The sequence below is a fragment of the Morus notabilis genome, unplaced genomic scaffold (assembly GCF_000414095.1).
Source record: "Morus notabilis unplaced genomic scaffold, ASM41409v2 Scaffold148, whole genome shotgun sequence".
Classification (NCBI taxonomy): domain Eukaryota; kingdom Viridiplantae; phylum Streptophyta; class Magnoliopsida; order Rosales; family Moraceae; genus Morus; species Morus notabilis.
In genome coordinates, this window is record NW_010362321.1 from 384,385 (window position 1) to 400,054 (window position 15,670).

Here is a 15,670-nt window from a genome sequence, read left to right on the forward strand (position 1 = left end):
ATTTGAAATAAGAGTTCAAATGCTGCTCTGTTTGAAAGATATTTTTAGAACGTTTTATCTTAACTGAAATTAAGAAAAGCTTTAAGAAATTTAGTGATTCACTTATTTGAAATTATTGTTACAAATTATGAAAGTATTCTTTCTTATATTAAAAAAAAAAAAATGTTCCGCAAATTTTAAGAAACCCCAGTAAGTACAAGTTAAAGTTTAAGTTACAGTGGCGGCCTCATAGGAGGGTCGTCACACTTAATGTGGATGTGTTAGTTGTAAATGATATTTTTTATTCGCTCTCATAGTTTATTAAAAAACAATGTTATTTCCCTCTCATAGAAGATCTTCTTCAACCGAGCCAATGATTTTATCAAGTCATCATTCCACATACAAGAAAATCTTACCTTTTTGAGAAGTATGCTTTAATTTCATCCCTTCAGCCAAATTTTCTGGCCAGAAAACGAAACGAAAAGACAAAGTTTGTTCACACTTCTGAGGGTTATCACCCAATTCATTCAACAAAATTATGCAGACATATTCAAATGATCGGAGCAATTCCGTAATATGCAACAAAAGAAAGAGAGTATTTTCTGTCTTTTACAGGCTAAACGTGTTTACCATCTTTTACAGGTCATGGCCTCGGGTTGGAAGAAATAATGACTGCGGGTAATTAATAAGTAGCCTACCACAGTAGATTCAAGAGAGTATTTTCTGTCTCTCTCATAATTAGAGAGACATATGAGCTAATTGTAATTCACTTTGATTTCTCTATACATACGCAGGTACAATCTTAGGTTCTTTTCTTCTTATACCAGCAGTCATGGTGATTTCTTTTGCTGTGGAGAAAAAAGAAAGAAAAAATCGATTGAGAATTCAAAAGTTTTTAGATGATTATAAAGCTTTGAAGCCGTCGAGATATTCCTATGCCGACATTAAGAAGATCACTAATCAGTTTAAGGAGAAGCTAGGGCAAGGAACCTACGGAACAGTGTTTAAAGGCAAGATTTCCAATGAAATCTTCGTCGCCGTGAAGGTCCTAAACAATTCCAAGGGAAATGGAGATGAGTTCATCAATGAAGTACGAGCATTGGGTCAAATTCACCACGTGAATGTGGTTCGCCTTGTCGGCTACTGCGCCGAAGGATTTAGAAGAGCCCTTATGTATGAGTTCTTACCAAATAATTCACTTGAGAAGTATATATTGTCAATGGCCGGGGGCGTAAATCATTCACTTAGTTGGGAAACATTGCAGGATATTGCTTTAGGCATAGCTAAGGGAATCGAGTATCTCCACCAAGGCTGTGAGCAGCGGATTTTGCATTTCGACATCAAGCCCACTAACATTCTGCTAGACCACAACTTTAAGCCAAAAATTTCTGATTTTGGTCTTGCTAAGTTGTGTTCTAAGGATCAAAGTATAGTGTCAATGACCAAATCTAGGGGGACTATTGGTTATATTGCACCCGAGGTCTTCTCCAAGAACTTTGGAAACGTTTCTTATAAAGCCGATGTCTACAGTTTCGGAATGTTGTTGCTTGAAACGGTAGGAGGAAGGGAGATCACAAACATGACAGATGAAAACACTAGTGAAGTTTACTACCCAGAATGGATTTACAATCTTTTAGAAGAAGGAAAAGATCTCCGAATAGAAATTGAGGAAGAGGGAGACAATAAAATCGCAAAGAAACTTGCTGTTGTAGGACTTTGGTGCGTCCAATGGTATCCCGCCGGCCGCCCTACTATGAAAGTTGTAGTTCAAATGTTGGAAGCAGGATGGGAAGAATTAACCTTGCCGCCTAATCCATTTGCTTCTATAGGTCCATCAAATGAAAATACGTACCAACCGAATAGAATATTTTTGTAGTAAACTTTTGTAAACGTATATATTCAACCCTCAGTAAAGGGAATTTTATTCAAAATAGTCAACTTGAACTTCTATATCAGCATTTACATGCATCACAAAAACTGTATGAGCGGTAGCTCAGTAAATAAACGGTAAATTAATTTCCACTTTCAAAATACATTTCTTTAGCTTTAGGGTCATCTTATATAATATTCGCTTATATTATTAGAACTTCTTACATGTGTCCCATGTCTTGAAAACTCTTATTTGTCAAGAATTTAGTCATTATCACGATCTCAGTTGATTTATAATAAACATAACAGTTCACATTATACCCAGAAACACTTTTAAAATATAGTCAAAATTAACATATATAAACTGAAAAAATTTATTTAAGAAAAAAAATACAAATGTTCAAGTGATATAGTGGTAGATCTACATACCTGAAATTACTTAACAAAATAAATAGTTTCTCTCTAGTTTCCTTTCCTTTCCTCTCTTTCCTTTTCTTTTCCTTCTTTTCTCTCTTTTTTTCTTTTTCTCTGTTGTCTCAAACGTTCCTTTTTCTATTTCATTTCTCTCGATTTTCCTGTTGTGAAATGCTTACAATCCATCTCACGCATATATATCCAGAAGTAAGCTCTGAAGCGGCAAGACCTTAAGCTTGAACATTTAACATGTCCAATTGCAGCCACATATAGGCTACGTGGATGCTATATGACACCTCTTTGCCTATTAATAATCATTTTTAACATTCCTATGCCACCACCTACTAATTAATATTACCATAACATTTAATAATATCTCCTCATATAGAGAACCATTTATACTCGCTTATATAATATAAAAATGCTTACTTCGTAATATTCTTACACCATCTAAATAACTATCCTGACTATTGATAAAAAAAAATAAAAAATTAAAAAGAAATAGTTCCAACACTTAGCAATATTAAAATTAATTCACAAAATGTCCAAAATTTTTGTTAAATCGTTAAGTTTCTAAAAAGTTCCAACTAATCGTATAATGGCCAAAACATATGAACTTATTACTTTCCTATCACAACGGTTGACCTCTACTGTATGAATGTAAAATAAAGCTTAGAAAAGTAAAGAACAACAAGAATTTTAGAGTTTTTCATCTTCAATGAAAAATTTACATTCACTATAGAGTTTTTGGGAGAATTTCACTATAATTGACAGGAGTGTACACAGAATATGCTTGAGAGCATAATTGTTAGAGCTGTTTGTGAACTAATCCCCTATTTATAGCCCTTCGATGATATAAATACAAATATCTAAATAAATAAATAGATAGATATATAGATGTTGTGATGTAAGCATAGAAGGATGTTGTGATGGAGACAGAGGAGTGAAGGATGTAATACCAAAGAAATCTGTGAGAAATAATGATGGTATAAAAGGTTGAATGGTTGTTTTCTTCCATCTTCTTTAAATGAAAGAAAAGTACGTAAGCCTTGTATAAAGCATGGTACGTCACTGCCATTGGAGCGAACCAAATGACATTTATTTCAATAGTCGAAAGAATTTTCTAGAATACCGGCAATAATCTACTAGATTACTTTCTAGTGAAAAATTAGTGAAGAAAGTACATAGTTTATTATGATTTTGTATAAGTTTATTGCCATTATAAATAATCGGGTGCCATTGTGGTCTTTTGTTTTCTCTTTATTAGTAATTGAATGACAATTGTTTATTTGTTTTGGAAGTTATAAATAATATTTTTTGCCATCTGAGTGGTATTTTTTATTTTTAACCTTTGTTGAAATAATTGAAATAACCCAGTAAATTAACAGTGAAGTTGTCCTATGATCTCTAGGACAATTTCGGTAAAGGATATCTTGTTGACCTGTAACTTATTTTTGTACTGGCAAAAATCCAAAACTCCAATAAGAGTAGAAGAAATCCAAACCTCAATGCTAACATCATGGCATTCCTCAATTTTATTTTTATTTATTTTTATTTTATTTTTTTGTAGAATACAAAATTATGGAGAATTGATCAACTATATCGGGTTTACTTTTTAACAATATAACATCCTTAATTCTTTAGTAAATTCCACGAAGTCGCTTGCTATATATATTTGATGACGGTTGATTTTCTATTATGTGTATTCAAATCTATATATGAAGAAAACGTGTGGATCTTTTTTCAAGTACTCTTCGAATTCAAGATTCTTTTCACCAAAGCTCATCTTGTGAAAGAAAAGGGACGGAAATTAAGCCCTTTTTTCTCAAAGGGAAAGAAAAAGAAAAATATACATGTATATATATATATATATAATTCTCACCGAGTCTTCATTTGTATCATAATATCCCATGGTCTTCCACTTCCACAAAGTCTTCCACCAGTTGTTTCACACAATAAGATTATCTGTACTTTAATGATGAAATAAAGTCTTCCACTAATGTTCTGTAAAGAAGAAAAATAAGTCTCCAAATGATGTCGAGCGTAAAAACAAAATTTCACAAGTCTTGCATAATTAAAGAGAGTTACCACTAATTGTCCAATTCACAAACAATCTTCGAACAATATTTTGAAGATTCGCAGCACAAGAAAATTCGATAAACAAATTAAGAACAAAAGCATAAAAGAATTCAAAATAAGAATTAATAAACAAACCACAAGAAAATGGAGGCACTATACGTGTTTATTATAAGTGTATGTCTTAACAGACGAATTATCTGATTCTCTACTCTAAATTAGCAAATTCTCAAAAGAACATCAAGTTATGATCTGTTTCGTGAGACAAAAAATTTGCAGTAATAAATAAGAAAAAGTAAATAATTAGAAACATAGTAAAAATAAAGAGACACTAGACACAATTATTTAATGTGGCCAAAAACACAATAAGAAATAAATTAATTGGTATTAAAAACACCAGCTTAAAGGATGAGTTTTCTTTTTTATTATTCTTTAACTTACATTACAAAGGTAATTGAAATTTTAGTAGTATTACCAATTACTGTTAAAATATAAAAATATTTATTGACCTACCTCTTAATAGCTTAACCTTTTGAGATTGATTGGTAGTTAATATAGTATCAGAGTAGGAGGTCTTGAGTTCAAACTCCTATAAATACACTCTTTAACCCCATTTAAAAATGTCTATGTGTTAGGCCAAACTATAAAATAGCAAAAACAAACAAAAAAAAACCCAGCAAATAGGAAAATAATAACGGAAATAGTAGAAAATAGGCCAATATGAAAAGCTTAAGAAAGTATATAGGCCAACTTTTAGTTATAGAAATTAATAGGCCATAACTTGTCAAGTTATGGTTCATAACTAGATAAGTTATGGACAAACTTATCAAGTTATGGTTCATAGCCAGACAAGTTATGGACAAAAACCGTGAGTTATGGATAATAACTTGTCAAGTTATGGTTCATAACCAGATAAGTTATGGACAAAAACAGTAATTTAGCCTATTTATTAACTTATGTAAACTATTGACCTATTAATTTTAATTCATCTCAAGTCTTGACTTATTTCTCTCTTTTTCTCAAATAATAATAATAAGAAAAACCTCCTTGTTGGGCCTACACGTGAGGAGTGAGAACATAAAACTATTGATGGCTCTTTTTACAAGCTTCCTGCTAGCACAACTCACCTTCAGCCCAATAGTAGTGCTCCAAGCAGGCGCTTGCCCTCTATCCGACGAACTTACTCTGACCGAACGAGTTCAGCCCCACGAACCTATTCTAGATTAGTTGTATATACAAAATTGAGTTAAGAGCTAGAAAAATAACTCTTTTGAAAAGTATTATTAGTAAAATAACTTTTCAAAAATTTTTATTTGCAAAATGACCTCATTTTATAAAGAATGAGTAAATGTCTTTCTTCATAAAAAATAGAAGAATGTCATTTTGCTAATTTCACTTTGTTGGAAAGTCATTCTAGTATATTGCCCGCTATAATTTTAAGCCTCTGGTTCTCTCACACAATTAATTTTCAATATAAAAGTTATTGATTTATAGCCGTTTTCCACTATTGTTGTCGCTTACTTTTTTTTTTTCAATTTGCAATACTTTTCGTTTTGAAGTTCTGTTCTTTAATTTTGTTGTCGTTTTTCATTTTAATAAAGTCTATAGTTTTATATTGCTCTTGTCGTTTCCAAAAATAATCAAATACTGCGATTTTGAGTTTCAATTTTTTCTATTTTACTGTCGTTTTCAATTTGGCTGTTTTTTATTTATTATTTATGTCCTTTCCTTCTTCGTTTATTGTTGTTTTCTTCTTATTGTTTCTTTTTTTTTTTTTCCTAGTACTATCATCCTTTCCAATTTATTGTTGTTTTTTAAAGATAGTCGTTTTTTTTTTTTTTTTTTTTGATTTTACAGATATATTTTGTTTAATGTTTCATTTTGGTCTTGTTCGATAATCCAAATCTATTAAAAACACGTTCACTATGTTACTTGTACAGCATGTGCAGATACATAGATTGAGAAACAAACATGCATTATTGGGTTTTTTTTTTTTTAATTAGAAGAAACATGCATTATTACTGAGCTATTGTTAATTGTCAATTGATATAACGAAGATTGGAGTCACTAGACAATAGTAGCCCCTTTGTCTTGCAAACCCTTTTGATGCATTATTTTCTTTCAGAAAATATTTTGAATCTTTCTTCAAATCTATGAACAAAAGAGGCATATATAAAGTCTCATAGAATTAGAATTTCTGTCAAATTTTTTATGTCCCAATTGGATGCCCTACCAATCGAATGACACCTCATCATTCAATAATGAGTATAAAAAAGTTAGTTAAAAAACAATTTAATTTTTTTATATGACGTGACATGATATGATTAGTTAGACACCAATTGAGACACTAAATTTAGACACGAACTCTGAGTCCTAGGTCTCATGGTCCCCAAAGACAGCAGGCCATAATTAGGAATCATTTATTCCAAGTTACCAATTACTTGTGGGTTTTTTTTCCCCTCAAATCCAACTACCTGATTTATTTTACTAATTCCAGCAACCATGACTTTTCAGCTATCCATCCAAGCCAGCTCACGATAAGTATAAAAAAGTTAGTTAAAAAATAATTCAAATTTTTTACATGACGTGATATGATATGATTGATTAGACACCAATTAAAACACCAAATTTGGACAGGAGCTTTGAAAGTCCTAGGGAGAAATTATTCAGTGAACCGGGTGTTCCATGTCATTTTACTTATGTGGTACACTCATCTAATGAAACACTCTATTTATGTTAGTTTTTTATACTTAATTTTTTCTTTCCTAATAGAAATTGCAATTATTATTGAGTCAACCATAATAAATATTCTACCTAAGGAAAGATCGTTAATTAACTTTAAATAATTACTTTTATTTCTAAAATGCAACTATTCAATTTTCTTTGTGTAGTGCGTCTTTTGCTATTTCATCGTACAGAAGGAAAGATCGTTCACGAATGATCTTCAAAATGTACATGAATGTATATAGCAAGAGTTGGCAAAGGACGTGTGAAAGACTAATAGTATTAAAAAAGAAAACCAAATTAATTTTTTTCATAAAAAAGAGTTCAGCACGTAAATGAAATAATTAAATCGTTCAAAATGTATAAGCAACATCATTCAGCATTTTAAGTTTTAAAAAAAAATGAAATGGCAACTTTATCAAGGGACAAAATACAAAGAAAATTAAGTAATATTATTTTAGAAATAAAAATAATTATTTAAAGTTACATGAAGATGACATATATACTTTCCTTCTGTGCTGCAGAAAAAACTATAGAAGGCATACTTTTCCTTCTGTAAGATGGAATAGCAAGAAAGGCACTGCACAAAGAAAATTAAATTGTTGTACTACAGAAACATAAACAATTATTTAAAATTAATTGATTAAATAAAAAAAATTAAGTAAAATATTTATTACGGTTTTGACTCAATAATCAATGCAATTCTCATTTATTAGACGGGTGCACCACATGAGTAAAATGACGTGAAAAATCGGTCCACTAAATAATCAATTATTTAAAATTAATTGATTAAATAAAAAATTAAGTAAAATATTTATTACGGTTTAGACTCAATAATGAATGCAATTCTCATTTATTAGACGAGTGTACCACATAAGTAAAATGACGGGAAAAACCGGTCTACTAAATATTTTTTCGATCATAGGCCCTATGGTCCCCAAAGACACCAGAACATAATTAGGAATCATTTATTCCAAGTCACCAATTACCTGAGGCTTTTTTTTTTTTTTTTTTTCAAATCCAACTCCCTGATTTATTTTACTACTTCAAGCAATGACTTTTCAGCTATCTATCCAAGTCAGCTCACAATATAGAGTTGATTCCCCGTTTTTGAACTTGATGGTGGGGGAATTAAATTAAACTTTATATAACACAAAATAGAGTTAAAGTATGGATTTACCATTGCGCTATTCATGCAATCACCTATAACTTTAAATCATTTAAAATTTTGGCTCAGTCATGAAAGAGAGTGCATGGTTATCAATAGATATTATTGCCGCGCGGTTGCTACATATACATGTTTAAATTATTTCAAGATGAAATCTAGAATTAGATTAGAAATTGAAAGCAAAATACATCATAAGAAATAACAACTAGTGCATTAAATATTACAATAATTGATCTTAGGGGATTTTAGGTGCTTTTGGGAAACTTCTCTAATTTACCACTGCATTCTTTATCTGCATTATAGTTTTCCTCCGCATTATGTCCACCGTCAGTCGTCAGCCCTTTATAGTAATTTTAACTTTTTTTTATTTTATTTTTTGTTTTCCATTTTCTACTGTCGTATTATTGTTATCGATTTCAGGAATTTGTAATACTGTGTTTCTTGTCGTTTTTAAATAATGTTACTTTTTTCCTATAATTTTTTTTACACTCCTGTATCGGATAACTTTTGCGTATATAAGTAGAGAATAATACTAAGAGAGGAAAAATAAAACAGAAAATGGTAGTACTATAGCTAACAAATTCCTTAAGCTGCTAAAAAATATTGCCAGGATCATCCCATAGGTATTGGAATACTGTTTGTGTCATTTTAGCATTGTAACACATTAGGCCATGAACTTTAATTTGGACATATCAGTCTCAACTTTTTTTTTTTTTATATACTTTCAGTCCATGATACTAAAATTAACGATGGATTTAAAAAATTTAACAGAGGTAATCAATTTTCTATCGCGCGATAACTTGAAGCTTTACAAAATTAGTTATATGCAATATATTATCAATTACAAGATTTTGCAGTTAATGTGACTAGTTACGTAAAACTTTCAGTTATTATACAATTTAAAGATATTGTGACTATCTATATATGTTAAATTCCAGAAATCTTTCATTACTTTTATTTGTCAAGGACAAAAATTGCCAAAAAAGCAGAAGTCCAGAGAGTAATATGTTAGATTTAAAAGTTCTGGGACTCAAGTGTAACAATACTCATAGAATAAGGACTAATAATATTAATCACTTTTTTCCCCTTTATTGAACGCATGCACCAGAAAAATTCAAAAGTAGGTGTTATAAAAGTAGATTAAGAGATAAAAATCTACAAAGCATAGCAAAAGTTACAGATATTTGAACTTATTAAGGTGGAATGATCAGAACTATCTATCCCATGCTTGAAAACTCACAAGTCCTTGGTGTGCATTTGAGATGAAACTAATTTCTGGAGAGTCCTCTTCTGGGTTCGTTGATGAGCTTTCTGTATTTGACGTCTCCAAAGCTTCCCCTGCATTATTATGGTCATCTTGTGGATATAGATAGGGCCTTGGAGGCATTTGTAAAGATTCAAATTCAGCTTCCAACATGTCTATGACTTTGTTCATCGAGGGGCGATCACACGGCTTCAATTGTATACACCACAATGCCACTATGATCATCTTCTTTACAGTTTTCAATTCCTCCTCCGTGGCATCTTCTATTTCCACGTCTTTCCCTTTACTAATTTGGTCATATATCCATAACGGAAAGTAGGTTTCTTCACTTGAATCTTCAGCGTTTGCATTTGCATTTGCATTACTCCTTTTATTTGCCATTTCCGTCAACAGCTTTCCGAAGCTATAGACATCAGCTTTGTAAGAAACTCCTCCAATGTTTTTGTAAAACAACTCCGGAGCTATGTATCCTATTGTTCCTCTTGCCGCGGTCATGGACACAATACTATTATCCAAGGGACATAATTTTGCAAGCCCAAAATCAGAAACCTTGGGAATAAAATTCTCATCTAAAAGAATGTTATGAGGTTTAATGTCGAAATGTAGAATTTGCATGTCACATCCTCGATGAAGATACTCAATGCCACGAGCAATTCCAAGGGAGATCTCAAATGTTTTCTCAAAACTTATGGAGTTGCTTATTTCTCCTCCTGAAAAGATGTACTTTTCTAAAGATCCATTAGGCATGAAATCACATATAAGAGCACGCTTTGAACCCTCAACACAAAAGCCAATTAGTCGCACAACGTTGTGATGGTGAATCCTTCCAATGGTAGCAACTTCATTCATAAAATCTTGTCCGCTAGATTTGGATTTACCCAAGATCTTGATCGCTACAAACCGGCCGCTACGAAGCTTTCCCTTATATACAGAACCAAAGCCACCTTCGCCTAACTTTGTCTTGAAGCCTTGGGCCATCTTTCTGACCTCAGAGTATGTATATCGTATAGGCATGAGGTTATTAGGACTCTGGAGAAATGCTTCAATGCCACCATATTCCGATTTGTGTCGCCTTTTCCACATATAGACAATAAGCGCAATTAAAAGTGGAGCTGCAAGCAATCTTTGTACCAATAACCCTGAAAATTCATCTAAAACATTATTAATCTTTCAAACATATTTAATCTACTTGTAAATCCACACTCCCTTTCAATGTGAAGATCTAGAATAACAAATATTGTGATAACAAAAACAAAAATATTGTAATGAAAGAAGTGGTAAGAGGATATTGAATCCTCACAATACGTAATTAACTTGAGATGCGATAGCAGAAGTGGTAGAACAATGCCTGCATGATCCAACATAATATCCATCAGTAGAATAAATATCATGACATTCTTGAGGAAATTGTAATATAATAATGTATCATATATACACATAAATAAATGTACAAATTAAGATATCTGTAATACTGATCAAGATCATTGCTTATAGTTTAGAATCCTTACTGCAGAATTGTGATGAACAAAATCCGTTTGAAAGGCAGTAAACGTTGTTGGAGCGCTTTTCATCAACATAGCAACGATCACGACTGCCTTCTTGGAAAATCTGGACCCAAGAAAGCTCGAATCCATAGCTAAGCTCATTGTGGATGTCCTCATAGGAAGTGATCTTCTTCCGGGCGTCTCCCTTCCTCGACGGCACGACCGCTTTGTGATATACTTGGCAAGACTCCTCCATATCCGAAAACTTGAATCCATTACCGTATAGCACATAGGAGTAGTTATTACCTTTGTTTTTTGCAGAGAAAGCAGAGCTGTTTATGCAAGGAGATGTGTCTATATAAGAAGGATTGTTAAGCACTGGTTTTCCACAGCTCAAGAATGTTATAGTCTCCGAAATTTGGCGTCGTTCTTCATTTCGTCCGAGCCTAATTTCTGTTTCGAATTTCGGATTGGCTTTGACGTCCAAAACAAAAATGCCAAAAACAGATTTTGAGGAGGTATAGAAAGGGATAGAGGAGCAATCATCCTTCTCACATGTCAAGAATTTTAGTGCCATGGGAATGTAGTGATCAGTCCGAACATTGGAGGACACAACTTTAATTGAATAGGAGTAGATCCATGGAATATCTCTCGCGGACAAAGAAGAAGACGGGATCGAAGCGCAATTACCCTTCTCAACATTGGAGGACACAACTCTAATTGTGTAGTTGTGGTAGTTGATTGTCTGAACATGATATTCTTCGTTAACATTATATTTTTCGTTTCTTATGTTAAATATGGTACGGTTTTTCTTGCAAGAAAGATGAAAACCGTGGAATTGGCTTCCGCAGGTGGGGGGATCGGTTTCGAGGCGAAAAGGGTAGGTTATGTTATGGAGATTTCCACAAGAAGAAGAACAACTCTGATCAAGATGATGATCATGATCTAGTACAGCATATGATCTATGAACGGCTTGATGGAGTATGATTGTGATCATGAGCTGAAGAACAAGAAGTGCTATGCTAGATGGGGTATCCATTAATGAGTGGTAGAGAGAAAGATAACCTTTCCCACAACCACAAAAAATCTACACACATATGTGGAAAATGTAAGTTGCGAAGAAGAAGCAATAAATGCTAAATGCTAAAAGTCAAACTGTATGTGCTAAGGTATAGAGGATAAAGACAAGCATTCACATTATCAAAAACATCTGGCCAATAATTTTTCAGAGTAATTAATTAAATGGAAAACTTTTTTCTACACATATATAGTGGAGTTTTCAATAATTAATTTTATTACATTACGGTTGCCCATTAAATTTATAAATTTAATAATGTGACATGATAATAATCTAATTTTATTAATTGTTATATATTTTTAGTTAATTATTTAGTTTATTATAATTAATCGATTATTATTACACGGTTAAAATAATAATATCTACTGATAAATAAATATTAAAATAACCATTAAAATCACACTCAGACATACATAAGTACGTGCATACATGTACATACACACGCATTAGATAGCTTGATTGGGATATGTGGAAAATGTAAGTTGCAAAGAAGAAGCAATAAATGAAAAATGCCAAAGTGAAACTGCTAATATCAGATAAAGACTAGCATTCACATGACCAAGAATATCTAAAGATCAATTTTTCAGTAAATAATGCATAGAAATCTTTTTTTTTTCCTCTCTATATTTTTCCCATGAAAGAAGAGCAAAGATAAACATTGGCACTACGCAATCTGGAGTGTAGGGAGAGATTTGAGTGTTTTACTTACAAGTAGTACTCATGGCGGTTTCTTCTCTTCATTGCTTGTTGCTTTTGGCTGTCATGATGGTTAATACTATTGTTGCGGATGATCAGCCAGGAACAGCCTGCAGTGAAGCAAGGTGCGGAGAAAATGGGCCGCCAATCAGATTCCCTTTCCGACTCAAAGACGACCGGTTGCAGCAAAACAACGACTGCAGTTATCCCGGTTTTGATCTGTTTTGCGCTGGGAACCAAACCGCAATCAATCTACCAATTATGCCGATTACGGCGCTGTTTGTTAGCAAAATAGATTACAAATCACAGCAACTCCAAGTGTATAGCAACTCGAATTGCCTTCCGAGGCTTCTGCTTTCGGGATTCGACAATCGATCGCTGATTAATTCTCCTTTCCAACTCAGAAACAGAGGTAAGAACTCTAAGAACTACACGCAATTGAAATGCACTTCAGGAAGCGGAACATGTAGCACGCTTTTCATTCCTTCTAACTCCGAGATCGACGACTACCAAGACGGTGTCATGTTTTGTACCAAGATGATCGAGTTCGAGTCGGTTCCATATCAGATATACAAGTTGCTTTGGCGGGGATATGACGGTTCCAATATTCCATTGTCATGGTCCACCCCAGATTGTAGACACTGTGAAGCAAAAGGCAAAGGATGTAGATTGAAGAAAGGTAGCGCTGAAACTGAATGTTCCGCATCAAGAAAAGGTAAAAAAATCTGGTCCTTGTGATGTCTAATTAATCTCAATGATATGCAATCTTGACATCAAAGGGAGTTCTTCAAAGAATCATTATCCATTTACTTATTTATTTAAAAGTTCTGCAATGAATATGCATGAGCCTTGAAATTCACCTAACTTCTAATACCAAAAACGCTGCTTGTAATTGGACACAGTGGTGGAGGCATATACTTTTTTAGGAGAGAATGAAGTAACAGTAAATAATTGAAGTAAATAGTAGATTCTAACTATTTGAAGTAAATAACTGCAAATTAAAAATTTATGTGGTAAAAAATCTTTTTATCACATAATTTATGGGGTAAAAATGTTATTTACTTCAACTATTCAAAAATCTACTATTTACTTAATTTAGTTTTCAAAATCCGCTATTTACTACAATGTCTTTTTTTTTCAGTTGGGGTACTATGAGAAAAATTAGAGAGTATTTTATTTAATAGATTGAGTGGAGGCACAATTATAATTTCTCTTACAAAATGTAGGCACAACTACATATTTCAATTATATAGTTGGAGCCCGGCTATAATTTTTCTTGCAAAATTGGGACATATCTAGTACGTAGAATTTTTGAAAACTTTTGGTGGGTAAAAGTTCAAATTCCAAAATTTTAGTTGGGTACATGCGGCCACTCAATTCAATGTGGCTCCGTCACTAATTGGATAGATATTTTATAATTATTCAGGGAATAGTTGGGATGTTATTAGGTAAAAAACAAAAAAGAGTGGCTATGCAATGGGATTTTCTTTCTTTCTCTGATTTATGTTATTCTCTCACACAGTTTATTAAAAAAAATGTTCTTATGTTTTACAGCCAAGCCTAAAATTTCACCAGCGTTGAGGACTAGTATGAGTAAGCTATTCTACTCTTTCAATTGTTACACTGGATGTGCTAGATGTGCAGTTATTTGCTAATTCAGTTGTTATATGCTTGCAGTTGCAACCTCAGGCTCAATTCTCCTTTTACTAGTGGTTTCCTCAAGTTTTTACCTCTATTATTTACGCAAGAAGAATAGAGAAAATAGTCGGAGGATTGAAAAGTTTTTGGAAGATTACAATGCGCTTAAACCGTCAAGATATACGTATGCTGACATTAAGAAGATCACAGATAAATTCAAGGACATTTTGGGGCAAGGATCCTATGGAACTGTGTTCAAAGGGAAGCTCTCAAATGACATCGTCGTGGCGGTGAAAATCCTCAACGATTCCACGGGAAATGGGGAGGAGTTCATCAATGAGGTTTCGACGATGGTTCAAATTTACCATATCAATGTAGTTCGCTTGGTTGGCTATTGTGCTGATGGATTTAGAAGAGCTCTCATTTACGAGTTTTTACCGAATGATTCTCTGGAGAAGTATATATCGTCGTCGGTCTCCGCTGGTGGCAAAAATCCGTCACTTAGTTGGAAGACATTACAAGATATAGCTCTAGGCATAGCTAAGGGAATTGAGTATCTTCACCAAGGATGTGACAAAAGAATCCTCCATTTTGACATCAAACCCCACAATATTTTGCTTGATCAGAACTTTGTTCCAAAAATTTCGGATTTCGGTCTAGCAAAGTTGTGTTCTAAGGATCAAAGTGCAGTGTCGATGGCTACAGCTAGAGGAACCTTGGGTTACATTGCACCCGAAGTATTCTCTAGGAACTTCGGAAATGTGTCCTACAAGTCTGATGTTTATAGTTTCGGAATGTTGTTACTCGAAATGGTAGGAGGAAGGAGGAATATTAATGCAACTGATCAGGGGAACATGGATGGAATTTATTACCCAGAATGGATTTATAATCTTCTAGAAGGAGATGATTTTCGAATTCTTATCGAGGAAGAGGGAAATGCTAACATCGCAAAGAAACTTGCAATTGTAGGTCTCTGGTGCATCCAGTGGCACCCTGTTGGTCGTCCTACCATGAAAGTTATCATTCAGATGTTGGAGGGAGAGAGAGAATTAACCATGCCACCCAACCCTTTTACCTCTGTTGGCCAGTCCAGCACCAATGCCGAGCAGCCTACACGAGCCGCCATGGCGCTAGAGTTAGAAGTTATTCCTGAATGAGGATTTTTATTTTTTGAAATAGATAACTTTGTATTCCAAATTAGAGAAATACACACACACACCAATACTACTCTAGGCAGTATTTTTGTATTGACAAGTAATTTGAAGATTACATTTGCATTT

The 15,670-nt window shown here is 33.2% G+C and overlaps 3 protein-coding genes across 3 annotated transcripts in view; 2 read left to right on the top strand and 1 right to left on the bottom strand.

The window, feature by feature from the left end:
* LOC21397196 (rust resistance kinase Lr10) overlaps nt 1-1,855 on the top strand; it is a 10,494-nt gene extending 8,639 nt beyond the window's left edge. Inside the window, exons 3-4 of the mRNA XM_024167927.1 lie at nt 622-657; nt 774-1,855. Of these exons, the coding sequence (XP_024023695.1) occupies nt 622-657; nt 774-1,855 (1,118 nt within the window). The remainder of the gene's footprint in view (nt 1-621; nt 658-773) is intronic.
* A 7,465-nt stretch (nt 1,856-9,320) lies between these two features.
* LOC21397197 (G-type lectin S-receptor-like serine/threonine-protein kinase SD2-2) lies at nt 9,321-12,067 on the bottom strand. Its single transcript, XM_024167909.1, has 3 exons — nt 11,003-12,067; nt 10,795-10,842; nt 9,321-10,633 (listed from the first exon to the last, which is right to left on the bottom strand). Exons 1-3 carry the CDS (start codon nt 12,015-12,017, stop codon nt 9,444-9,446), a joined length of 2,253 nt encoding a protein of 750 aa, XP_024023677.1. The 5' UTR covers nt 12,018-12,067; the 3' UTR covers nt 9,321-9,443.
* Nucleotides 12,068-12,640: 573 nt separating this feature from the next.
* Nucleotides 12,641-15,670, top strand: LOC21397198 (rust resistance kinase Lr10). Its single transcript, XM_024167908.1, has 3 exons — nt 12,641-13,467; nt 14,307-14,345; nt 14,430-15,670. The coding sequence occupies exons 1-3, from the start codon at nt 12,777-12,779 to the stop codon at nt 15,545-15,547; spliced, it is 1,848 nt and encodes a 615-aa protein (XP_024023676.1). The 5' UTR covers nt 12,641-12,776; the 3' UTR covers nt 15,548-15,670.

What these genes read in the sequence shown, in the direction of transcription:
- LOC21397198 (XM_024167908.1), top strand. Translation starts at nt 12,777, where the DNA reads ATGGCGGTTTCTTCTCTTCATTGCTTGTTGCTTTTGGCTGTCATGATG. An exon ending in ATGTTCCGCATCAAGAAAAG is followed by an intron (nt 13,468 to 14,306) that starts GTAAAAAAATCT and finishes TATGTTTTACAG; the next exon opens with CCAAGCCTAAAATTTCACCA. An exon ending in AGCGTTGAGGACTAGTATGA is followed by an intron (nt 14,346 to 14,429) that starts GTAAGCTATTCT and finishes ATATGCTTGCAG; the next exon opens with TTGCAACCTCAGGCTCAATT.
- LOC21397197 (XM_024167909.1), bottom strand. Translation starts at nt 12,017, where the DNA reads ATGGATACCCCATCTAGCATAGCACTTCTTGTTCTTCAGCTCATGATC. An exon ending in TTGTTCATCACAATTCTGCA is followed by an intron (nt 10,843 to 11,002) that starts GTAAGGATTCTA and finishes TGGATCATGCAG; the next exon opens with GCATTGTTCTACCACTTCTG. An exon ending in TCTCAAGTTAATTACGTATT is followed by an intron (nt 10,634 to 10,794) that starts GTGAGGATTCAA and finishes ATGAATTTTCAG; the next exon opens with GGTTATTGGTACAAAGATTG.